Source organism: Neolamprologus brichardi, chromosome 14 (assembly GCF_056152115.1).
Source record: "Neolamprologus brichardi isolate AB-2024 chromosome 14, ASM5615211v1, whole genome shotgun sequence".
NCBI lineage: Eukaryota > Metazoa > Chordata > Actinopteri > Cichliformes > Cichlidae > Neolamprologus > Neolamprologus brichardi.
The window spans coordinates 3,661,435-3,687,390 of record NC_142117.1 but is presented as its reverse complement, the minus strand read 5'-3'; the positions used below and the strand labels follow the sequence as shown (position 1 = coordinate 3,687,390).

The 25,956-nt window shown below is 38.6% G+C and overlaps 1 protein-coding gene across 1 annotated transcript in view; it reads left to right on the top strand.

Moving 5' to 3' along the window:
- The window catches only part of gad3 (glutamate decarboxylase 3), a 29,567-nt gene extending 5,788 nt beyond the window's left edge, over window positions 1–23,779 (top strand). Inside the window, exons 3-16 of the mRNA XM_087851456.1 lie at window positions 663–769; window positions 5,134–5,269; window positions 8,533–8,623; window positions 11,681–11,793; window positions 12,409–12,524; window positions 14,570–14,649; window positions 15,004–15,058; window positions 15,135–15,251; window positions 16,305–16,369; window positions 18,406–18,484; window positions 19,679–19,828; window positions 20,149–20,256; window positions 22,769–22,858; window positions 23,181–23,779. Coding sequence (XP_087707582.1) covers window positions 663–769; window positions 5,134–5,269; window positions 8,533–8,623; window positions 11,681–11,793; window positions 12,409–12,524; window positions 14,570–14,649; window positions 15,004–15,058; window positions 15,135–15,251; window positions 16,305–16,369; window positions 18,406–18,484; window positions 19,679–19,828; window positions 20,149–20,256; window positions 22,769–22,858; window positions 23,181–23,354 — 1,481 coding nt within the window. The 3' untranslated portion in view covers window positions 23,355–23,779. The remainder of the gene's footprint in view (window positions 1–662; window positions 770–5,133; window positions 5,270–8,532; window positions 8,624–11,680; window positions 11,794–12,408; window positions 12,525–14,569; window positions 14,650–15,003; window positions 15,059–15,134; window positions 15,252–16,304; window positions 16,370–18,405; window positions 18,485–19,678; window positions 19,829–20,148; window positions 20,257–22,768; window positions 22,859–23,180) is intronic.
- Window positions 23,780–25,956: the final 2,177 nt, after the last annotated feature.

Sequence of the window (25,956 nt, the reverse complement as noted above, 5' to 3'; positions counted from 1 at the left end):
AAACCCCTTCTTATCTTAAAGGCCTCACAGTACCATATCGCCCTAATAGAGCACTTGCTTTTTAGACTGCTGGTTTACTTGTTGTTTCTAGGATATTTAATTGTGTAATGGGAGGCAGATCCTTCGGCTTTCAAGCCCCACTTCTGTGGAATCAGTTCCTAATTTGGATTCGTGAGACAGACACCCTCTCTACTTTAAGATTAGGATTAAATTATTAGGATTTCCTTTTTCAGGCGGCCCTGGGCCAGCGCTTAGTTATGCTGGGATCGGCCTAATTTCCTGGGGGCTTCCCACAACTTGTCCACAAAGATGGACTGTTGTTGTGATTGGGAGTTATATAAATAAAATTGAATTAAACTGAATTTAATTGATGTCTGACTATTTTCTATAGAATATTTAATCAATTTCTTTTTCTAATGACCCACTTTCCATTAACCAATACTTTTCATACCTATAGTGGTGCTTTTAAGGCATCAAGTTGTTTGATTGGAAACACTGGCTTTGGTGCGTGCTTCATCTTACAAGTAACAAATAGCATTTAGGCACCTGACATTTATGAAAGGATTGTGTGTGTGTGTGTGTGTGTGTGTGTGTGTGTGTGTGTGTGTGTGTGTGTGTGTGTGTGTGTGTGTGTGTGTGTGTGTGTGTGTGTGTGTGTGTAGACCTGCTCCCAGCTTCAGGCGGTGAGGAGATGACCAGAGGATTTCTGCAGGAACTGGTCGGCATCTTGTTGGGTTTTATCTGCAAGTCTAATCAGAGGAGCTCTAAGGTACTGTTTCTGTTATTACTTTAAACAGTTGTACTTTGATCAAAGCAGTTTTCTCTGTACATGATTCAGAATACAGTAGTACCCCCATTCACAAGTGCTTGCTAGATCAGGCACATGGTCAAGGTCAAGGTCAAGGTAACTTTATTTATACCCATAGGCAAGGTAAATTTGCTTTACAGAAAAAATGACAGCATTTGGCATCCCTTTAAAAACACACATACCTAGTAAAGATATAAACCTCACTGTGGCACATATATAGTAATTTTAATATTTCGAATCAAAAACAGTTCTTATTTAATTCAGTGACAGCAACGGGGACAAAGCTATTTTTATAACGCTTTGTCCTGCATCTCGGAAACAGAAACCTCCGTCCTGAGGGCAGAAGCTGAAATTCACCCCTTAGAGGACGGGAACCATTTTTAAGGATTGATAAAGCCATCCTCTGTACCTGCTCGGAGTACAGGGAGGCTAAACAAGACTGTGGCTCACCTGTCAGACAACTGGACCATCTCACTATCTGATTTTGAGTTTTTCTCTGTGACAGAGGTCTGACCAAACCATGCCATCAAACAAAAGGATAAAACAGACTTAATAAAAGAACGATAAAACAAAGTTAAAATTTTTTGGTCAATGTGGAAATGAGCAAGTTTCCTAAGACAATAAAGGTGCTGGTGACACTTTTTACAAACTGATTTGCAATTTTGATCAAAGTTCAGTTTTTCATTGATTATGGTCCCAAGATATTTATATGATTGCTCTATTGTCTGACCTTTAATTAAAGTGACTGCGTGCCCATTTTGTTGTTTCCTAAAATCAATCACCATATCTTTTGGTTATGGTTAATTTGCCAAACTTTCTTTTTGTTTCTTTTGTCAAATACTCTTCCTGGTGCAACCCTAAAGGGATTGTGTCTTCTCCTGGGATATAACTAGTGATCTTTCCCTTGATAGACTAATATGTAAACTAGGGCCGAACAGTTTTAGAAATGATCTAATTATGATTTCAATTCAATTCACGATATTCTTCAAATTAAGCTTCAGCACAAAATTCACAATGTACAGTAAGATTTACAAACATCACAGAAGATGACATCATACCATCAGAGCATTAAAAGCTATTAATATGACAGATGGATGGACGTAAGGATGAAAACTAAAGGTAAGAAGTGCTTTCAAATGTATTTATTAACAAGAAACATGCATCTGCATTCTTACTCTACATTTTTCAGCTCTGTTTAGTGATGGTAAATTTAATTCTTTTTACTGAATCGAGTTTTAATGAGTCACTCACTAAAGTGAATCGGGTTTTTTGAGTCATTTGATTCACTGAGTCAGTTGACCAGAGAGTGCAAAAAATTTACATTTTCACTCAAACTTAATTTGTTTCTGTTTTCATGTAAATCCTACTGCTATGATGAATGATTCTAAAAAAACAACTATTTTATAGAGCAAAAAAGAGCAAAAACATTTCTAAAATTAAGCAATTTCCTATCAAAATTGCTTAATAAACATTTATTTTGTTTATTTTTATTTTATTAGTATTTTCCTTAAATGTGTTAAATATATATTTTCTCATCTAAATGTCCACTGAGCTGTGAGCCAGGGGGCGGTAATGCGCCTTAACATTGGTTGCCAACCAAGAAGAAGAAGAAGCTGTGAGCCAGGAGGGAGGGGGTGAGCGAGTGAGTGATTCGTTCGTTCGCTCTATGATTCAGCACAGGAGGGAGGGGGTTAGTGAGTGAGTGATTCGCTTACGCTTACGATTCAGCACAGGAAGGGAGGGGGTGAGTAGCTCAAATGCGCTGTTAGCATGTTAGCAGAGCGATGCTACTGTGAACCGAGGAGCTATTGTCTTGATGTGAGCTTCTACTCAGGGTTTTTTCTTCCAGTTCAGAGCAGAAATGCTTTTGTTAAGAAACTGGCTGTTGTTCCCCCCCCCACAATTTTAATTATAAGCTAGATATATTTCTACTAAGCGAATTAGTTTGCTAACAGAAACAGGGATGAGTCAGTGAGTCAGTTGGGCTTGTGAATCATGATTCACGAGTCAGTAAAGTGATTCTCGAGTATTGAACGATTCGTTCACGAATCGAACATCACTAGCTCTGTTACCACTTTTTCTTTACACTCTGCATAGTTGTGGGATGGCAACCTGGCTGAAGTAGATGCGGGAGGGTATCACATATCTTCTGTCCAGCATGCAAAGGAGGTTTTTAAATCTGTATTTAGTGACTGTGTTAACAAACACCATGTCCCTGGCAATGTAATATGCCATTTGTTATCGCCTGATATCTTTTGCTGCTCTCATCAAACAGAGTTCAGCTATCAAAAGATGCAGTAATTATAGACTGTTTGCTACAATGAACCTGAGCGCCACTTTCACTAGACTTTTCAGCAGACTTTTTTGTCATGCACTCCTCATGCAAATGCCTGTGGTGATTTTTCAAGTGTCAGTATAAGTTGGTTATGTTTCCGCTACATGTTGCAACTTTAATGCGACAGGTGTTGCACAGTGCCTGTTTCTGGTGCACGTCTGCAGCCTCAAACCCGCAATACTCCATACTGCAACTTAAGAAAACACCAGCAATAAGAAAAACGCTGAAAAAGCACACAGAACACAATGGAAATGGGAAAAATTACAACAGAAATAAGAAAAAACAAAACAAAAATGGGAAAAACAAAAACAGAAATAGGAAAAAACAGATTTCCAAAAGCACATGGGAAGTGTTTCTGGGAGACAATAACCTGATGGACCTGTTCCAGGTACCCAAAACATGATAGGTGTGTTTTATCGTGATTCATATAATACTGATGACCAAAACATGCTAAGAATTGCGCTGGGAGACACTTAAAAGAAGTGGAGGATCTATTGGTTTTGTGAGGAAAGAAAAGATGAGAGGTAAGTGTGTTAGCCTAACTATTAGCCTAAAAATCTGTCATCAGTATTATAGGAATCATTATAAAGCACACCTACCATGTTTTTGGTTCCTGCAACTGGTCCGTGTTGTCGTTTTTCCTATTTCCATTGTGTTCTGTGTGCTTTTGCAGCGTTTTTCTTATTGCTGGTGTTTTCTTAAGTTGCAGTCCGTTTGGCCTCTCAGGGCCACCGTAGAAATCTCCTAACTGCGCTTCTGGTTTGGCTGAAGCCATCATGACAGCGTGACCTGTCCAGTAGCATGCCACTTCTGATTGGTGAGCTTGGCAGGATGGTAGAGAGATGACATGTGTGTGTTAAAAAAAAAAAACATAAAAAAACTACAGATCCTGAGTCAGTTAGGAGTGCTACAAAAAACGCAGCTTTGGCGATCACGTGATCACTTTGTCCGAAATCGCAATTTTGATCAGAAAACAATAAATCGTTCAGCCTTAGTGTAAACCATTAGTGTCCTAATATTCTTCTTAGTAGTGTAATGCCAGTCTGGAGTCCACTGTGACAACTTCCCAGCAGTGTGTTTGACTGTAAAACATGGACTTTCTGTTTTGCACACTCCTGTTGTCACCAAGTCTGTGAGGAGGGGGAGTCAGGAAGCCAGCAAGGCTCTGCATAACTCCTGACTGGGACACGCTCTGTGATCCAAATGGTGAATATGTCAACAGCATCACAGACTGCATAATTAACCTATATGCATTTCTGTGGGGATCTTCCCAACTAGAACTGTACACTGTTTCCCCAGTAACAAGCACTGGATCAACATTACTTAATTGCCTTTTTCTTACCATTTTTGTAGCAACACACTACAACAACACTACACACTACAACAAACCTGTAGGAATTAGTGAACCAGCTTTCAAGGCTTAATCAACCTCCACTACTGCAGAACAGCTTTAAATTGTCGACTCATGTTGTGTTCACTGAAAAAGGCTTTTTTGTATAATTCTGAAATGTACATTCTTTTTTGGTTTTGGGTAACCTTACCTTTTTTTAAACCTCTGGCAGTTCATCACTTACCTTTGTACCATTTCAAGCTACTCATTGGACTTGAACGACTTGAATTGCAATAAATAACTCAAAAAATTGGGGTGTTCTAAAAACCTTTGGCCAGTAGTGTATATACAGTAGTTTTACAGGTTATTCTGTGTTTATAGAATTACTTTAATATCTAAAAAACTAAAATAATAGTCATTAATTTCAAATCACTTTGTCTATTTGTAATATATGTAAAGCACATGTATGCTGTTAATCCTGTTTTTCACTTTTCACTTCTGCCTACTGGCAAAAAATGTAATTCTTAATAAAACGATAGAGGAATGAGTCCCTATATTAAAATCCCAGCGAAACTGACATGATTGAAAATGTTTTTATGTATGTGTATGATTTAAAATGTGTATGGTTTTAAAATGTAAAAAATAGTATCTACCATATAGGTGCTGGACTTCCATCATCCTCACCAGCTAAAGGAGGGACTGGAGGGCTTCAGTCTTGACCTGCCAGAACAACCAGAAACTCTGGAGCAGTTACTAGTGGACTGTAGAGACACCCTCAAATATGGTGTTAGTACAGGTATGGGAAGTACTCAAATATGTTTATCGAGTTCTTACCTACAGATGCGTGTTTCTTTTGCAACTTAAAAAAGTTCTGTTCCACTCAACAATGGAGAATTTGTCTCTATGCAAATTACGTTAGCTGGATCACTTGAGATTCAGATGTGCTCAGTGTGCCGTGCAATCTGCTGAAGTGCTTTTGCAGGTCCTTGTTATTAATACTTAATTGTTTATGTATTTATTTTGAAAAATATAATTGGTTTTTAGCATCCTGAACTTTAGTTCAGTATTAGAACTCATATACAGTACATTTACTGAAAGAGAAAAAGTAGTATTTCCACCCCCAAGGCACCAACCACCCTGTTTGGAATAAGCTGGGAGGTCTCCCATGGCTCGGAAGTCAAGAAACACCCAATTGACATCACTGTCAGATTGGTTTCTCTCCATATTATATAGCATGCGAACATATGCTTTGTTTCTATACAGTTGGATTCCAATGTAGAACCAAGTCATGGTTCTACATTGTGACTCAAAACCTAACTTCTTTATGCAGTCTACATTTTCCTAATGAACCTTGGCTGCAAATATTTACTTTCCCCACTGATTAGTACAAAGAACCTTTTCTAAAACATTTGATGGCAGGAAGTGCGTTGGAAAATATATTACTTGTACTTTCTGACCTTGTTCAATTCAATTCAATTCAATTTTATTTATATAGCGCCAAATCACAACAAAAGTCGCCTCAAGGCGCTTCATAGATACAGAGAAAAGCCCAACAATCATATGACCCCCTATGAGCAGCACTTTGGCGACAGTGGGAAGGAAAAACTCCCTTTTTAACAGGAAGAAACCTCCAGCAGAACCAGGCTCAGGGAGGGGCGGGGCCATCTGCTGTGATTGGTTGGGGTAAGAGAAGGAAGACGGGATAAAAGACATGCTGTGGAAGAGAGACAGAGGTTAATAACAGATATGATTCAATGCAGAGAGGTCTGTTAACACATAGTGAGTGAGAAAGGTGACTGTAAAGGAAAAACTCAATGCATCATGGGAATCCCCGGCAGCCTACGTGTATTGCAGCATAACTAAGGGAGGATTCAGGGTCACCTGGTCCAGCCCTAACTATATGCTTTAGAAAAAAGGAAAGTTTGAAGCCTAATCTTAAAAGTAGAGATAGTGTCTGTCTCCTGAATCCAAACTGGAAGCTGGTTCCACAGAAGAGGGGCCTGAAAACTGAAGGCTCTGCCTCCCATTCTACTTTTAAATACTCTAGGAACAACAAGTAGGCCTGCAGAGTGAGAGCGAAGTGCTCTAATAGGGTGATATGGTTCTCTGTCATTTGTGGAAAATGCAAGGGACAATATGTTTTTCGGTGTCTTATGGAGTAGTTTGTGGCATAGCAGCATTATAAATTAACCACAAGCTAAAAAATTTTTTTTTATAAAAAAAACCTTTAATATCTCAGCTGCCATCACTTTATCAGTGTAAACAGAAGGAGTAATAAAATACTTGGAAAATAATATTCACCACTGATGCTGCTTCTATGGCTAAGGAAAATTTCACCATGAGATTTCCTCTTCCAATCAGCACCGTTATCCTCAGTCCTGTGTATGACAGTGACACTGAGTTTTTTAAGATCTCACCAGACTAGACTGAAAATGTTTTTGCTTGATTGAAACTCTCTTTATTAGTGAAGCGTTCCTGGTCCAAGTTCTCCTGTGTTTTTCGTATACAGCAATCATGGGCGATCGTGGCTCAAGAGTTGGGCGTTCGTCTTGTAATCGGAAGGTTGCCGGTTCGAGGTCGTTGTGTCCTTGGGCAAGACACTTCACCCGTTGCCTACTGGTGGTGGTCAGAGGGCCCGGTGGTGCCAGTGTCCGGCAGCCTCGCCTTTGTCAGTGCGCCCCACGGTGGCTGTGGCTACAATGTAGCTGCCATCACCAGTGTGTAAATGGGTGGATGATTGTGTGTAGTGTAAAGTGCTTTGGGGTCCTTAGGACCAAGTAAAACACGATACAAATACAGACCATTTACTATTTACAGCAGATAAAGTAATTATTGAGCATGTCACAAGTTTTCTAAGAAAATATATTCCCACTGCCCTGAAATTCTGACCAGATTGGGGTAACGAGCCAGGGAGGCACGGTCGTCAACAACAAAGTCGTCAATCCTAAATTTGAAATCCAGGTTCAATTTTTCTTCTAATGGAGATGATATGTTTTAACTGAAAAGACTTGCAAGGAGACATGAGTGGAGAAGGTCCAGTAAAAGAAAATTGTGTCTGTAACCCTTGTGGTGTCCTTGGATCAAAAATGGTCCCTAGGTGAATGGCAAACAAGCATATGGGAATCCCGAGGACACCACTACACCACTCTAATCAACCTTATGCACTTTATCTGTGCTGTCTAAAAAATTGCCACTGCATTATTCATCGGGAAACTGAATTTACTTTGCCCAACCCACTCACCAAGAGCCAAACATTTAAAAGTCAGAGGCACCTTCGTGGCATGCTGGCAAGTCAGCCACTCCAAACCAAAGTCTTGCAGTCTTGTGCCACTGCCATGCTGGTAGCACTTATTCAAAGAAAATATTAGGCCCCCCAATGCACTCAAGCACACACACACACGCACGCATGCACACACCCAAGCACAGCTGCCGAAATACTGTAAAATGATGCATGCACCAAAGTTACTCTTTTTATGCCAGAGTTTCCAAACAAACAATCTGATGCCTTAAGAGCACCACTATAGGTATAAAAAGTATTGGTTAACAGAATGTGGGTTGTTAGAAAGAAATTGATTAAATATTCTTTAGACAATAGTCAGACATCAAATAAATTCAGTTTCATTCAGTTTTATTTATATAGCCCCAAATCACAACAACACTTGCCTCAAGGTGCGTTATACTGTAAGGTGAAGAGCCTAAAAGAATACAGGGAAAACCTCAACAATCATGTGACCCCTCTGAGCAGGTCCTTTGGTGACAGTGGGAAGAAAAAAACCCTTTTAACCGGAACTGCTGGTAGAACAAGGCTTCCCTGTTACAGGGAATAATGAAGGACATTTCTGTTACTGTACATCTTTAATCACATTCTTTGTTGTCTTTATTTTATTGGAGATGTATAAATGCACACAAGAAATGTCAAACCTTAGTAGTAAAGTATTATGTATTATTTTATAACACACACACACATAAGCATAAAAACACATATATAAACCCCAAACAGAAAAAACCCACACTATAAAACTATATATACACTAATTCTTCTTTACTTATGTTTTTCAGGTCATCCACGTTTTTTCAATCAGCTCTCTTCAGGTTTGGATGTGATTGGTGTGGCTGGCGAGTGGTTGACCTCAACAGCCAACACGAACATGTAAGATCTCAAAAAAGTCACATTACACAAAAGTTATACATTGATTTGCATGTCATTGAGAAAAAATATTGAGGGAAATAAGTATTTGATCTCCAATCAAAACATGACTTAGTACTTGGTGGAGAAACCCTTGTTGGGAAGCACAGTAGAATACATCTCAGAAAATCCTTTAGGCTTCTTGGCTGCCTAATGGACAGATTTTCTATCCGGTCGTTAAGTCTGACGTCACTAGCCGTGTCTGGGCCTAAACTCTGCTGCAGGTCCATATATCAAACGATCACTATGGCATTACTGAGAGTTGAAAAACTGTCTAAAGTCTTTCATCTTTAATAAAATGATCAGCGTTTTGCTCTACCAGGTGTAACAATTGAGTTTAACATCCAGGCATCCATGAAAACGGAATTTATGACATTTAACGGAGTTAGAAGTTAGCAGGAAGTTAGCTCGCTAGCTTCTATCTAAATACAATATAGCATGTCCTGACTGCGGGGTTTTGGAAACAAATTCAAACGTACAGCTCTGTTATCACTTCCAACATAAATGAAGACAGAAAACTAAACAGCAGTGACGTTTGTAGGGTTACTGAAGTTTGGCTAGCTGGTATATAATGATGTGCTACGTGACCGCTAGCGACACAGCTATGTTAGCATAATATAAACAAGCTAACTTTTTCCCCTCTCGATAAAAGTTAACGTGAGTGTTCTCGGTGGTCAGGAACAAATGTAATCGCATGGCAGGATGCTGTAAAAGGACCAAACTTCAGCCAGGAGAATAACTGAGATAATCCATCCACAATACGAGGTTAGTCATTCATATACTGCTGCATGGGCTGGGCTGTAGCTACATCCTAAGGTTTTAAAAACTGAGCTTAAATAAATGATTAGCGGTAATAAAAGCCGAGGGAGGTCAACAGTGATCACTGACTGTTTTAGGAGCTTTTTGAGATTAAATAGAAGAAAATACAAAACATTAAACATGTTAACAACACAAAAGCCATATTAAACGCAGACTACTTTAGGCCCGGAAGTAAGATTCATCACGTCATCACTTAACGACCAGATAGAACTAAGGTGTGTTGTGCGAGTGTTTTAGTGTGAGTGGGTTTATCTATTGCTTTGTTCTTGTACAACGCTTTGGGAAAACTTTTTGAAGTTTTTAAATGTGCTATATAAATAAATTGGATTTGGATTTGGAACTTGTTAAATGTAGAAAGCTGTCTATAAAATCAGTTTGTTCCATTCCAACCTGGGCAATTCAGTGACAAGCTTATAAACCTGCACAAGGCTGGAATTTGTTATAAGACCATCAGTGAAAAGCTTGGTGAGAAAGTGGAAATGGAGGAAATATAAAATTACCTTTGACCTTTGCTTGTTAATGATCCGAAGGCAGCTGGAACCACACTCACCAAGAACACTATTGGTGACACACTAAGCTGTAATGGATTGAAATCTTGCTGCAACTGCAAGGTCCTCCTGCTCTTGAATAATCAAGACCCTTCTTATCTTAAAGACCTCATAGTACCATATCACCCTAATAGAGCACTTACACAATAGGAGCCAGAGCCTCCAGCTTTCAGGCCCCTCCTCTGTGATTTGAATTTTTAATTCATTAAATAAATATGGACAATCATTTCAACCAGGAAAAAGAACTGTTTAAAGAAATAATTGAAATTACCATTACACCGATGCTGATGAGTGTGTGTAAACCAGGGGTAGGCTCGATGACGTCTGATGACGAGTGCCATTTAGAATTTCCTCAGAAGTCAATGTGCCATATGATTGCAATAGCAATAAATTTTATAACGCTCTATATTAACAGTTACACACTATATAGAAAAACTTTACAGAATTATATTTGTTCGTAGATGTTGGCAGCTATCAGCGAATAGTTGCCATGCAAGCTCCATGAACACGCACAGCTGTGGATTCCAGCTGCTTTGATGTTATATGTATGATTTCTATACATTTTACGTCAGATAAAAACTTTGGTTGTAAGCTTCAGATAATTATTTAATAAAAGCCAGACATTTTAAATGAGCTAAACTGGCTAAACTTTGCTAGACCCACCCCTGCACAGTTACCAGCTGTCAGCTACATAAAAAAAGGATCCTGGTGTTATTTGTCTCTCAGAAACAGTTCATAACTTCCCTTCAACTCATTCATGTCACCTAAAAGGTAAACCTGTTTCTCCATCACCTGTTCAGCTCTGATGATTCAGTAAGGACATCTCCTGGTTTCATCTTCATGTTTCCCTCTCACCAGATAACCAAACCGACATCATGACCAGCAGCTTTTACAGCTGTGGCTCCAGCAAACATCAGCTGATACTAGAAATTAATATTAAATAAATTCTAACAACAGTTGTTACTGAATCTGAGGAAGCTCCGCAATAGCCACCACCAAACAACTGAGTTATGTTTACACACTGACCAGCATCTGGCCAATCCACCACCTTTCATTGTTTATACCGTTACCAAGAAAAAAAAAGTCACCGGGCCATCGAGCAAATCCCCGGTATGCCCAATGGCCAGTCAGCTATGGTCGTGCCATCAGTTAACCCTTCGCGTGCCAACTGTGGCATGCGTGCCTAGGGTTGCCGACCCCTGGTGTAAACTTACATACTAATGTATGTATAGTCCAAAAAAATGGATGAACACTTTGAAAATGCATACTCTTGCCACAGAAGGCATATGAAGCATTGTTGTGCACCATGAGGAACCCAGGACCCACTGCACCAGCGTAGGCTCTGACAATCCAAGGATTTCTTTCTGATACCTAATGGCAGTCAGGGTGCTGTTGTTTTTGTGTATCCACCTTGAGGAATCACACTTCTTTCTTCAATTATTATTTATTAAAGCAGACATAGAATGATTAAATATTATCATGTTCAGAAAACCACAGCCTGTAAACCAGTTAGCAGAGTTCACAGAGTTTTATATGAGAATGTGCAGCTATCTAACTGGTTAAAACTGGCTGGGAGATGCTGCTTGTTTTACAGGCTTTATTTGTAATAGAATTACATTTCTATGTAATTCTAGAATGTACATTTCTTTACCAGGTTCACATATGAAGTTTCGCCTGTTTTCCTCCTCATTGAGGAGGCTCTGCTGAAAAAAATGCGAAGCATTGTGGGGTGGGCTGATGATGAGGGTGACGGACTCTTCTGTCCAGGTAAAAAAAGATATGACAAAAATCTGCTTCAAGAAGTTAAAAGTAAACACCTTTAGATATGGATAACTGACTAATTAAACCTGAACCTTTGACCTCTATGAATAATAAAGCTATTTTTTTATATGTTATGGTCATTTTATGCACTAAGGGGAATTTTTACTGCCATAGATTTTGTCAAAATGCATGCACACCATGATTTACACTCTTTACAAATCAATACAAAATGGATTTGACTGATTACTGTTATTGTATGATGAGACATTTCTGTTCTAATAAAGGAATGGAAATGGTTTGGGTAAAAATCTGGTTGAGATTATAGGACATATTCATTATGATTGCTAATTAGCACTAACCCTAAATTTGATTTAAACCTAAATAAAATGAAATTAGATTTTCTGTTATTACAATAGTAATACACATACATTGAAGGCTATAGAATGTTAATTCAAATTAACATTTTGATTAAAGGGAAGAAATAAATGACAGGCTGTCAAAGTCAAAGACTCCAAAACTACAATGCCACAATGGTGGTACAATATATGCAGTTTAGAGTATCAGTAGTTAAAGAAAGGTATACAATGGACTAACTTTCTACTTGCATTCTATTTTCTGTAGGAGGCACGATATCCAATCTGTACAGCATCCTCTTGGCCAGGTATCACTTCTACCCAGAGGTGAAGACCAGAGGGATGGGAGCTCTGCCTCGGCTGGCCATGTTCACGTCAGAACATGTAATCATAACTCGCACACTCTTTCAATCTATGGGCGTAAGCCCTGCAGGTCCACATGAAAGTGGCATTATTTTGACTTCTTGCATTTTTTCTGGTCTATATTGTTTGATGTTCATTTTTGCGTTTAATAAGACCTCCAAAAAAAGTTACAGTACTTCAGTCCAATTACAATCCAAGTTTCAAGCCACCCCCATTTCTTTGTATTTTGCTAGGAAATTTGGAAATAGGTTCAGTGAAGCATGTGCAAACATAAAGGGAAATATATATTAGGGGTGCAACGATACTCATATGGATATTGAACCGTTCGATACAGTGCTTTCGGTTCGGTACGCATATGTATCGAACAATACAACATTTTTAATTTATTTTATCAACTTTTCTTCTGACGGTGCTGTCTGTGTTGAGCGCTCAGTGGATCTGTGCTCGACAGTGCAGCCTAGGCGGAGTAGTCGAACGCAGATCCACTGAGCGCAGGGAAAGCTAGCGAGACAGAAGCTAAGCTCTTGTTGCAACATGGCAAATTGAACCTCCCCCACCCTCATTCAGATCTGGCGTTTGGAACTATTTTGGTCTTCATGTGACGTATGACCCTGATGGTAAGCACATCATGGACTAAAGTAAAACAGTATGTTGGATGTGCCAGCAATGCTCAATTACATTGGTGGGAACTAGTGTGTTAGCGCAGTTAGCTCGTTAACGTGTTGACATCGTCCAGCCCCACGCACGGGGCGATCCGCGGTAGCTCGTTAACGGAGATTTGCCGCGTTGTGGCGTTAAAGTCATTTCAGATTAACGCTGACAGCACTAGTGGGAACACAACGAATATGACTGCACATTTACTCCGACATCATTCTAGTGCAAAGACAAGTGGAAGCAGACAAAAACAACAAGCACGCATGCTACAAACTTTACCCGAGTCATTTAGACAGCCGTTAGCACATGATTCTCCTTATGGGGACCTGATATGTTTAATATGCTGCTGAGAATATAGCCCAGAAGAAGCGTATAGTAGAGCTTTTATTTTGGAAAGAGACATTTCTCTGTAATAAACTATCTTTTCCAAAGATGAGTGATTTCTCCATCAGATAGATTTATTTTTTATTACTTTGTTGTTTCAGCAACATTAAATTTAAAAACTGTACTTCTGAGTTAAAATATATATTTATAATTTTAATAAATGACAAATTAAAAAGGCGTGAACATTTTTTTTGTATCGAAAAAATATCAAACCGTGACACCAAAATATCGAACCGAACCGAACCGTGAATTTTGTGTATCGTTGCACCCCATGATATATATGTAAAATGATATAAGAAAAACCAGAGTTTCTACAATTCTAAAAACTAAAAATGAATATCACTATTTTGTATGAGTACATTTATTCTTCAGCACAGCCTGAACAGGAAGGCGTTCTTCAGATGTCTTTAAGTAGTCTTCAGAAATCCATTCAAAGGTCTACTTTTAATGTTCTCCGTCTTTTCTTCTGTTCTCTGTCAAGATGATCCCAAACTGCTTCAAAAATAAGATCAGGGTTATTGGGAAGCCTGCTTATCACTGATAGTCTTCCCATTGTGTATTTCCAGATATGCTGTTACCATTTGAGATTATTATGTTAAACATGCAGACTGGCTGTCAAGAAGGTGGCTTCTTGGTTCATCTGCTGAACTAGGTGCCCTGTTTCAGCTTGAATGGTACATGAGTACACAAGTGGTGTGATGAATTAACTAAAACTTTGAAAGACTCTCAGAAAGCTGAGCTGCTCAAGATGAGCTCTTATAAGAATTTCAGGAAAGTTTGGTTCTTTGGAAGCAAAGTGAAAATACATAACTAGGCCAATGAAAAAGAAGGGTGGCACTGGCTCAAAACCTTTGCACTGTGCTGTTTATGGTTGGCTGTTTTTGTTTTGTAAATATAAACAAGCACCTGCAAATGCCTTAATGGAATCACTATGAGCACTTCTTTCAGTTGAATCAAAGGGTTGAGTCTTTTTCTTGATATTGTAGTGAGACAAATACAGATGAAAGGCTGTCTCTCCTTCTATTCAGAGTCATTATTCAATAAAGAAATCTGCAGCTGTGCTGGGCATAGGCACTGAGAATGTGGTTGTGGTGAAATGTGATGAAAGGTGAGTAAGGTGCATGCTAACCACACCTGACATTAACCCGGCCTAATCAAACATGTTTGCTCACCTGTCCCAGTTTGTCTGGGTTCATTTATATGTTTTGCTAAAATTGTTCCAATAGGAGAAGATATTTGATATTATGTTTCATAGATATTAAAAAACAAAAGACAATAAAAATATTTTTATAGTGATGTGTGTCTTACATTATATTACATAATTTCCTCTGATTCTGATACACTATATATCAATATATTGCATATATTTGGCATAAACAGATTTGATTTTCATGTGTTATAGATTAATGAAAGGGAATAGCACATTTCTATTTACTGAACATGTATACACTTTTTGTTTAAGAGGGAAAATTATTCCTGCAGCACTTGAGACTTCCATTGCCACAGCTAAAGAAAAGGTATGAATGAAAGGTTTTTTAAAAAATACATCAGTAAAAACAATCCTTGTCAGTACAAATCCCCGCCTCTCTCTAGGGTTTGGTTCCTTTCTATGTGAACGCCACAGCAGGAACTACTGTGTATGGAGCCTTTGATCCCCTTAATGCCATTGCAGACATCTGCCACACACACACACTCTGGATGCACGTTGATGTGAGTTTCTCCCTGCTTTCACACAGAGGACATTATTTACAGTGTAACCTTTGACCTACACCAAAATGTTTTCCTAAAATCAAATGGATTACAGTGCGCATACTTGCTTTTTGTCTTCAGTAATCATGGTTGGACTATGTAAATAATTTATGCACCTACTTCAGGAGTAATACAATTTACACTCAAACCAGTCTCTCTGTGTGCATAATTGTATATTATTACATTTGAGTTGAGTCTTTCATGCACCAGTTTTATTTGCCGTTTTGTGTGTTTGAGAAAAGAGAATCTGAAATCTAAAATCAGGAAGATATGTCTGTGAAGGTTCTCAGTCATCCAGGTCATCGTAGTCAAAGGAGCTTGCAAAGAAAAGCATCTGGACTTCTTTAAGTTGCTTGAAGACGTTTCACCTTCATCCAAGAAGCTTCTTTAGTTCTAAGGTCAAATTAGAGGATCATCAGGGGGTCCTTTTGTCCCTCTGTGGGGGGAAACTCCCACTAGGTTTAAATCTGGGACTCCCTACCATTTGACCTTAGAACTGAAGAAGCTTCTCGGATGAAGGTGAAACATCTTCAAGTAACTTAAAGAAGTCCAGACGCTTTTCTTTGCAAGCTCCTTTGACTAAAATCAGGAAGTACACATTGCCGAGTGTTGTGTGCACACCACTAGCATCATGCAAACAAATTTGATGTTATGCAAGTTTTCAAATTACTGCTACTTATAACATTTAAAGTACTTTTTGAGGCAGTTTAATTAAATTTTATTTACATAGCGCCAATTCACAACAACATTTATCTGATAAAACATTCATATTCATCTTGCCATAACCAATTTTGTAAGGAAGACTGAATCAATATGTTGATCATTTACTAACAAGGACCTAATATTTGGTAGTCCACAGTCCAGTAATTTACTCTTCCTGCTCCCAAATCTAAATAGTCAAAATAGTTAAGTCTAAATAGTTTTAAGGGGTGTGTAATAAATTGTAGAAGCACATTTGTAGAAACATAGATGGTCTATCTAAAGTGCCTGCGCTCTTTGATTCTGTCCCTCCAGGCAGCTTGGGGTGGAGGCCTGCTGATGTCAGACAGACACAGAATGAAATTGGAGGGCATTGAACGGTAACTATCCAAATATTCCCAGTCAGTTCACACAGCATATTTCCACTGGAACAGCACTATTAAGAGCCAACAAGCAATTTGAGAGCCAGCTCAACAATAAAGCAAAGCAAGGTTTCAAATGACACCGAACATAATGATTAGTTGAACTGAAAAGAAAATAACATACCCACCATCCAGCTTGACCACAGGAAGCATTTATGTTTCTATATGATTGAATATTGCATCGTGTTAGTACAGAACGCTTGAAGTGCATCATTTCAACATTTGAAATGACGTTTGAAGTGCATCATTTTTTTTATTATCTAGCACACAATGAAACCCCTCCTTTATTAAATGTCCTGCCAGATGGGAAAGCCATCTGTGTTTGTCACTTTGAGGCCCTCCCAAAATTTCATTGAAGGTAAACTCAGTGTGTGTGCATTGCACAAACTGAGAAAAGAAATTTACTGGTAAAGGTAATGTTGTGTATCTAATGTCAAACTTCAAAATGAAAAAAATATTAGCAGATTCAACAAGCTTGTGACAATTTACATCCTATTGCAAGATCTTCTTCATATGTTTTTCACATGTATCCACTGACACAACAGTGCAATCTTACCACAACATTCGAAGGTCAAATTTAAGCAAACACATCTTTTCCAATGCCTCCCGGGGCCGGGGGTGAAAGGGAGAACATCTGGTTTAATTGGCTGTACCGCCAAATCTGTTATTTAAATATAGACATGTGTGGTATCCATAGAAACGTCAGAATCTCTGTGCAGGAAGTGTACTTCGATACCAGTTTACATCTTTATTTTCTCTCTCTATTGTAAGGTAGACCCACTATTCTGCCTTTTTTGTTTGCTTATTACACACCAGTCTACCGTTGTGTAGTATTTTTGGCCACTGTTTCCTCTGACAAGAAAGCCTAATTTTTGCTATTCAATACCAGATTGCTTCACCGCAGCAGCATTAATCTTTGCGCAGGTAATGTCCATATGTTGATTCATTGTTTTCTTCAGTTTTTGATCTACTGTAGCATATTTTCAAGGGAGCTATATGCTATAAAAAGACCAGGCCAAGAAAAATTCCTATATATTTTTCTGTTTTATCCAGTGGCATCTGCTCTGATGCGTACACCTCTGGTTAAGTCTCACAAGTACCAAGATGGTTTTGGTACCAAGAGGGTTTACACACAGTTTGTAATTGAAGAGAACTAGTCAATTATTTTTGGGCAGTTGCAGCTGTGGGGAAAAGATCTCAGAAGAAAAAACAACATCAAATTGCAGTAACAACAACCTTGAGTAGAGGCCTATTCCAAGAGACATTCGCAACACAAACACAAACTCTAAGTTGATTAACTCATAGATCGGCAACTCTGAGTTTTCTGTTCCAGAAGACCTGATCAGAACTCAGTCAACGCATTGAATTAGTTCAATGAGTTTGTCCATGCAGAGCACATGTGCGAATACACAAAGAAAGCCATCATCAGTGGAGCTCACATACCATGGGTATGGGACAAATAAGCCTTTCTAAATGGATCCAGAACAGATCTGGATTGGATGATGGAATGAAATGACAGAGTCAGCTTAGCCTCGTCCAGAATTGGTTTTAGATCTGTCCTGTTGTGCAAGTGGACCCCAACACAGACCCAGTTTGCTGATCCATTATGGAGTCTGATACGTTCGGGTAGTTCTGGTGCTGAGTTACTGGTACCTGGGTAGATACACTGAAACTGCTTTACGTTACCTCATTTACTGGTTGAGTTAACCATTTTTCTGGAACAGAAAACCAGTTGTTAGTTTAACCTGCTTGGATTACACCTCAGGTTGGTTGGGCCACTAAGTCCTGATCACGAACGCACACCTCCACCTGCTGCATAGTACATGGGAACAGACATGACGGAGAGGAAAAATAAAAACGACTAATATGAATCATACACATTGAAGTATAAATACTAAAAATTACTACCCTTGTGAGGTTTTTTTCATACCTACCACAACTATGTGCCACATATTTTTGTCTTCTTTTGTGTTTGTTTTTTGTTTCATTTTCAGAGCATGTTCAGTGACATGGAATCCACACAAGATGATGGGTGTCCCTCTGCAGTGCTCTGCCATACTGGTCAAGAAAAGAGTAAGAGATTTGCTTTAATCCAGAGTCAAGACTGCTATTGTCAGTCTGTATGTTTACCACTTTAATGAAGCAGGTGTGTGGGCTTCAGTTTGTCCGAGACGGTTTGGTTAATTGCTATAAAATGTTGTTAGAACATTAAGAAATAGGTATGTTTGTGGTGTTTTATACAATTTTTAGTTTTTTGTTAACTACTGTAGTAAGTAGCATATTGTAAATAATAACAACTTTACCCTACAGTCTGTCACTCACCCTTTTTATTGAAAATGTTTCCATTCTATTCTATATCTCCATATATGTTATTTTAGCCAGCTAGCTAATAATGGTCAGCTCCCCAAATTACAGTTTATTTATTAATTAAACTGTGTTTACAAACATACCCATACCCTAAACTCTAAATAGAAAATGCAAACAAAAGCTATCACAAACTGTATTTTTTTTATTTACACAAATACAATAACCTTAAATATTTAACAGTAATAACAATATATCACACCTCAAATTGGTAGTTAAGATTCTAAAACACTGAGCAAAGGCGAGGAAATGTACCAATATATTTTGATTTCATGGCCATCTAAAGAAATTAAATTCAAGCAAGCAATAACACCTCTGAAAAACAGGTAGCCAGTGATAATTAGTGTTACTAGCCTCCTGGACAAATGACTAGTGTCCAAGACAAAGCTGGCACTAGTGCTAAAAATGGTAAATGGCCTGTATTTACTAGTCCCTAAGGACCCCAAAGCACTTTACACATCCAGTCATCCACCCATTCATTCACACACTGGTGACGGCAGCTACATTGTAGCCACAGCCACTCTGGGGCGCACTGACGAGGCTGCTGGACACTGGCGCCACCAGTAGGCAACGGGTGAAGTGTCTTGCCCAAGGACACAACGACCAAGACTGTCCAAGCCGGGGCTCGAACCGGCAACCTTCCGATTACAAGGGGAACTCCCAACTCTTGAGCCACGATCGCCCCATAAACCAGATAAAGGCCTAGTGCAGGCTAATGCCAGTTGCCTATTCAAACAAAACATGTGATGAATGCAGTCTAACTGTATGCAAATGCAATTTATAGGAAACATAGCTCAGAGCTGAGACCTTCTGGTAGGCAGGCAGGTAGTCAGGATGTAGTGGCCCATCTGTGTAGTTTCCGCTTTAGTTTGTATGAATGATTTCTGCCTCTTTCATCTTCAGGGTCTTTTACAGGAGTGTAATAAGTTGGGGGCCCAGTACCTTTTTCAGACGGACAAACCATACGATGTGAGCTATGACACTGGAGATAAAAGCATCCAGTGTGGCCGACACGTTGATGTGTTCAAACTCTGGCTGATGTGGAAGGCAAAGGTATATTTTAAAGTACAACTAAAACCGCAATGTTGGTGTGGGTGTGTGTGCGATAGTGTCAGTAACATAACCTCTCTGTATAAATGACGTTCTGACCTTTACCTAAGCCTAACCGTTAAGTATAAGCATATCAAACATTTAGTAAACAAGAGTAAAATTATTGAAATTATGGAATATCATGAATTATTTTTTGCAGTAATTTGTTTTTTGCAAATGGTCTCAATTTCCTCCCTAAACAAAACCAGGTTATAAGATGTCTTTATGTCATTTTAACAATAACTATTTGTCTCTCTCACTATGTCCACTATTTAATATGTGAGGGCTCAGACGGCTTTGGATCTCAAGTCAACAAATGTCTGGAGAATGCTGAGTATCTCTATGATCAGCTGCAGAAAAGGACAGAATTTGAACTAGTCTTCAAAAACAAAGTGAGTGTGCTCTTTACAGATATTTTTCCAGAAATATTGATTCTTTGATAGTACTATATGCCAAGTCACAGTCGCAGCTTCTTCAGCAGTTTTCAGCACAAACTTCAGCTTCTATACCTCTTTTCAGCACAAATTCTGCTGATTCACTTCTTTTCAGTGCAAAGTTCTCCTTCTCAACCTTTTTTCAGCAAAAAGAATTCTGCTGATTCACTTCTTTTCAGTACAATTTTCAGCTTTTTCACTTCTTTTCAGTACAATTTTCAGCTTTTTCACCTCTTTTCAGTACAATTTTCAGCTTTTTCACTTCTTTTCAGTACAATTTTCAGCTTTTTCACTTCTTTTCAGTACAATTTTCAGCTTTTTCACCTCTTTTCAGCACAATTTTCAGGTTCCTTATCTTTTTTTTGCTGAACGTTCAGCATTTTAAGGTCTTTTCAGCACCTTTTAGCTTCTTCTGCACAGTGAACATTTTTTCTTTCATCATATGTTTGTTTGAGACCAGAGCTGGTTTGGCTCAATGGGAAGAGCAGCTGATGTGAGATCTAGTGGCACAGGTTCGAGTTCTACATGTGACATTTGCTGCACATCTTCCCTACTTGCATGTACTCTGCTTTATTGACACTGCATAGTGTACTCTTTCACATACAGCCATCTTCAGCAAGTACTTCAGCTTCTAAATCTCATTTCAGCAGATATTTCTGTTTTTTCAGTTGTTTTCAGCATATTCCAGTACAAGGCATTCACACTGCGTTTTCACAGGAAATGCAACTTTTTCTAGTTATTATTCTAGTTGCTCCGAACTTTGCTGGTTAACTACTCCCTCAGTTCTCAGCTGATTTTCACCATTCAAACTTTAAACTGTTCTGCTCTTTCTGCTGAAGAGTGTTATATCTTTTGGTGCTGATAACTTTCATACTTTTTGAGATATTAAGGTTTTTATGCCACATTTTGGCCCATTTTGCTGAATGGGACCACATTATCAGTGTGATCACTTCTTTAGCTATTTTTAGCACAAACTTTAGCTTCTTTACCTCTTTTCAGCACAAATTCTGCTGATTCATGTCTTTTCAGCAGAATTTTTAGCTTGTTGGCCTGTTTTCAGCGGAATTCTCAGTTTCTTCATCTATTTTCATCAGAAAGTTCAAAAATTTCACCTCTTTTCAGCAGAATTTTTAGTTTCTTCATCTGTTATCAGCACAAATCTCAACCTCTTCTGCCCTTTTCAACAGAATTTTCAGCATCTTCACCTCTTTTTAGGACAATTTTCAGTTTCATCTCTTTTCAGTCACCTGAGAACCAATTTGGCTCAGTGAGATGAGCAGCCGCCTTAAGACCAGATAGCGCAGGTTAAAATCCTACCTGTGGCTCTTGCTGCACATCTTCCCTGCTTTCTTGACACTCTTCAGTGTAGTCTTTCAAATAAAGGAGTTTTCAGCAGAGTTCAGCTTCTACACAGTGTTTTTAGCAGATAGTTCTCCTTCTTCTGCTGTTTTCAGATTCCACTACACGGCATTCACACTGCATTTTTGCAGGAAATGCAACTTTTTCTAGCTTTTGTTTGTTTGTTTGTTTGTTTGTTTGTTTTTGCAGTGCATCATGTTCTGCGTCCTGATTGGCTATAGACCATTGTCAATCAATCTCGTGCCGTGTATCCTGTACAATACAGAATGCGTTCAGCTTGTCAAATTTACATAAATCTTCGATCGCTAGCAGTGTGACCCTGAAGTGCTGTATGTTTGTAGGTTTTCTCCACAACAAACACAACAATGTCGATGAAACGTTTTGCACCGTTAAAGGCAGCCGCGGGTGCCTTTGACTTCATTCTATAATACTGGACTTATTTTTCTACGAAGGTTTGGACTGTGAGAGTGTTTAAACACGAAATAAAGTTCATGCCTGTCTGAGAAAAGTTTATAAAGTTTGTAGTGAGGACTTTTACAGCCTTAAAACATATCTAATAATTGTAAAAAAACAAACAAAAAACATAAAATAAAGTTGATTTCACCTATCGCGGGTTATATTTAGAACGTAACTCCTGCGATAAACGGGGGACCACTGTGTTGTTTAATGTTCAAGATGTGTTAAAAAGAAAAAACAAACAAAAAAGACTCATAACAACAAGTGTGAGTGTGTGCATTGGGATTCTAGCAATTATAACAATTATAAAACAACAAATTAAGCACACCTAGCACGCAGCAGCACAGATTGTTAGATCAAATGTGTGATATGGACAGAATCCCACAGTGCTCTGTAATGTGGCAGTAATAAGCAAAGTGACAACCCATCTGAACCTGAACCAGGTCTAACTTACATGTAACCAGGAACTGTTGTAGGACATACATGTTTTGGTTTGTTTGTTTTACCTTTAACTAGTTTAACTAGTATCTAACTAGTTAGATATTTTTTGTTTTTGTTTTTTTCTTCTCTTTTTCTCTTTACTTTATTTAGCTCTTTGGTTTCTCATCTATTGAAATGAACAAACATGGTCTGTCCCTTTTCCTCCTTCAAACAGCCAGAGCACAGTAATGTGTGTTTCTGGTACATCCCTCCCAGTCTGAGAAGCTTGCCACCCGGACCTGACAGAGATAGACGACTCCATCAGGTCAGTGCACATCATTACAGTGGTTAAGTTCTGGTTAAACTTTGTGTTATTGTTGTAGTAGATATTTCTTGGTTTATTTCTTTGATTATTTTCTTATTTTTATCCTTAGGTTTCTTACTTAGCTTTGGTATTACTATTATTGTTAGTGACTGTTATGATTAGGCGGTTGTATTGTCGTCTTTGTGTTAGATATTTGTGTCATGTTACTTCCTGTGTTATTTTGATAACGATTTGTCTTTTTAGTCTGCCTCTGGGACCTCTTCTGTCTGTTTGTTGATGTGTTCATACTACCAATGATGATCTTTAATATATTCCTCTGCAGGTTGCTCCTCAGATCAAAGGCAGGATGATGGAAAAGGGCTCTGTTCTGATTGGCTATCAGCCGTTGGGAACCAAAGTCAATTTCTTCAGGTGTGTGTTTTCCAATCCTGCCACTCAACAAGAGGACATTGACTTTCTGCTGGATGAGATTTGCCAGCTGGGTGCTGACCTTTAAGATGTTTAAGTTAACAGGTTTTTGATATTTATGCAAGCATAAAGTAATTTTAGTTTTCCATTAGCCTACATAATATGCATTGAAGTAAAGCCTGACAATAGTGTAGAAGCTTAAGGAAACTTTCTTGATTTATATTCCAACTTTCCACAGATTTAATAAGTATTGACTGTTATTGTCATTTTCTACTATGGATTTTTTGTCTAATCAACAGGCCCTTTAACTTTCAGAAACCATCTGAAATAACCAAATGATCAAATGATCTTCATTGTTCTCAACATTTTTTATGTGTTGTTATGATGTGTAAGAAATAATTGTGGAAGATGTGTTCTGTCGAGAGAGGAAGTCCTCTGGCTTACCTCTCATTACATCTGAGACAGCGTAAAAGGACAACATTCAGGACTTGACATTTATATTCAAAATTATACGGAGTGCATAAGAATAGTCCATCTACATGTGGTTTTGTTATCTTAAATAAATCATCTTTATTCTTAATCAAAGACATGAATTAAAATATAAGTCTGATATATGGCTGTAACTCAGGTGGCAGAGCAGGACAGCCACTAACCAGAAGGTCGGTGGTTCGATCCCAGGTTCCAGTTTGCATGCCAAATATCATTGGGCAAGATACTTGTTGTTTTCTGATGCATCCATCGGAGTGTGAATGCCAACACGTTCTCACTCCCAAAGCGTCACATTTTACGCTAGGTGACAAATCGTCAACATATTACGTTTTCGGCTACCCACCACGTTCCTAAATGACGACCTCGGAAAAATGAGGAAATATGAGAACCGTATGGACTCAATCTACACATGTTCGCTCTTTTTCTTCAAATCGCTTAGAAACACGCTATTTAACATCATTAAAGTCCTGGTTAACCTCGGGAAAAAGGTTATGGTTAGGGCTAGGGATAAGGTTAGGTTTAGGGCTGGAATACAGGGCTGGAACGTCTATTACCGCGGGAGCGTCATTGCTCTGGATTTCGGCCATAACCCGCCGCGTACCATAAGAACGCCGAAGGTCTCCTTTCGCGTTCCTCAGGAACGCCGCGGGACGTGACAAAACGTCGGCATGTTACGCCTCGGGAGTGAGAACGGGCTGTGAATGCGTATGAATGTTAGATAGAGCACTTAAGAGCTTAGAGGAAGTGCTTGTGTTAGTTGTATGAAGTGCTTCGATTAGAAAAGCATTATATAAGAACCAGTCCATTTACTATTGATGAGAAATGAGTTGAGTAATAAAAACGTTTCTAATTTGTGGATTTTGTATGCATAGATGTGATCCGGTTTCAACAGACAGATTAGTCTCTGTGTGTGTCTGTGTTGCCAACCCATCTTTATACATAATTCTGAAAAAGAGAAAGGGTATTAAGTGTTGTAACTGTGTGTGTGGACAAGAAGGATGGGAGGAGTGAGTGAGGAGCAGCACTGAGCAGCAAAAGAACGTCTGGCTATGAACGGCATGTCTTATTAAAAGAAATTGCATTATTTTGTGATTGACAAACAGCGTTTGAAGAGAAAATGTTTTCCTATATATGTTAATTAAAAAGCAGTTATGTTTAAATGAATGTTCATGTGAGAATGAGCTAACGATAAATCAAGATTGCATAATTAATGTAACATGAAGCGTATTCATATGTGACTGAGTGTTCATATGCAGTGCAGCTTTCTATGTTAAGAATAACACAGAAAAGAAGAAAATGTAATAAATTGATTTTAAAGTTAAAGATTTCAAACGTTAACTGTGTTAAATCAAGAATGTGTTAACGTTAGAGAGAGGATGATAAGGTGTGGCTGGACGTTGGGTGATTAAATGTTAACAACGTTGATTGGATGTCACCGTGGGTGAGACCAGATGTCATCTCATAAGATGTAACATACAGCAAGAAAGGGAGGAGGAAGGACGACCGGGTATAAAAGTGTTAGAAGAGATAAGTTGTTCTTCCCTTTGTCTTCTGTGAGATGAGCAGTACAGAAGATTGGATCTCAGAAATTCACAGAGGGATAACCCAACAGAGATACGAGAGGGATGTACCACTGCCCCAACTTTTAAATTGTTTTTTCTGTGCTTACTTTTGTTTTGTTAGATTATAAAATCAAGAGGATTTCCACTAAGCATGGAACAGATAAGCACATCCTCAGGCTTGGGGTTCTCTCTCCAACATTTCACCTCACAAAGATCAGAACAAAGCGAGCATTAGCTCAGAGTAGGTTAATTGAATAAACATAAGTGATTTGATTCTCTTTTTATCATTATTTGATTCTGCTTTCCTTTGCTCCTGCTAAATTCATTTAATAAAACATGCAATTAAAAAGTCTCAATTGTGGACATTCCCTTTTTTGCCCTTTGTGAAAAAGGAAAGGTAGAAATCTGAGTATTAATCTACATTAGTACAAATAGCTCTCACACATTACCCCAGCCTTTAAAAGTAACAGACCCTTGAGGCTTAGTTTTGCAAGCCACTAAGCTAAACCCAGTTATAGTTCATGAGCACTGACCTACTAGTTGGGGACCTGCTGTTAACGAGTGTGGCTGGTAGGACCAGGCCTGCAAGTCTAAAGAAAGTTCCTGTGTTGTTGTTTTTTTATATAAATATATGTATAT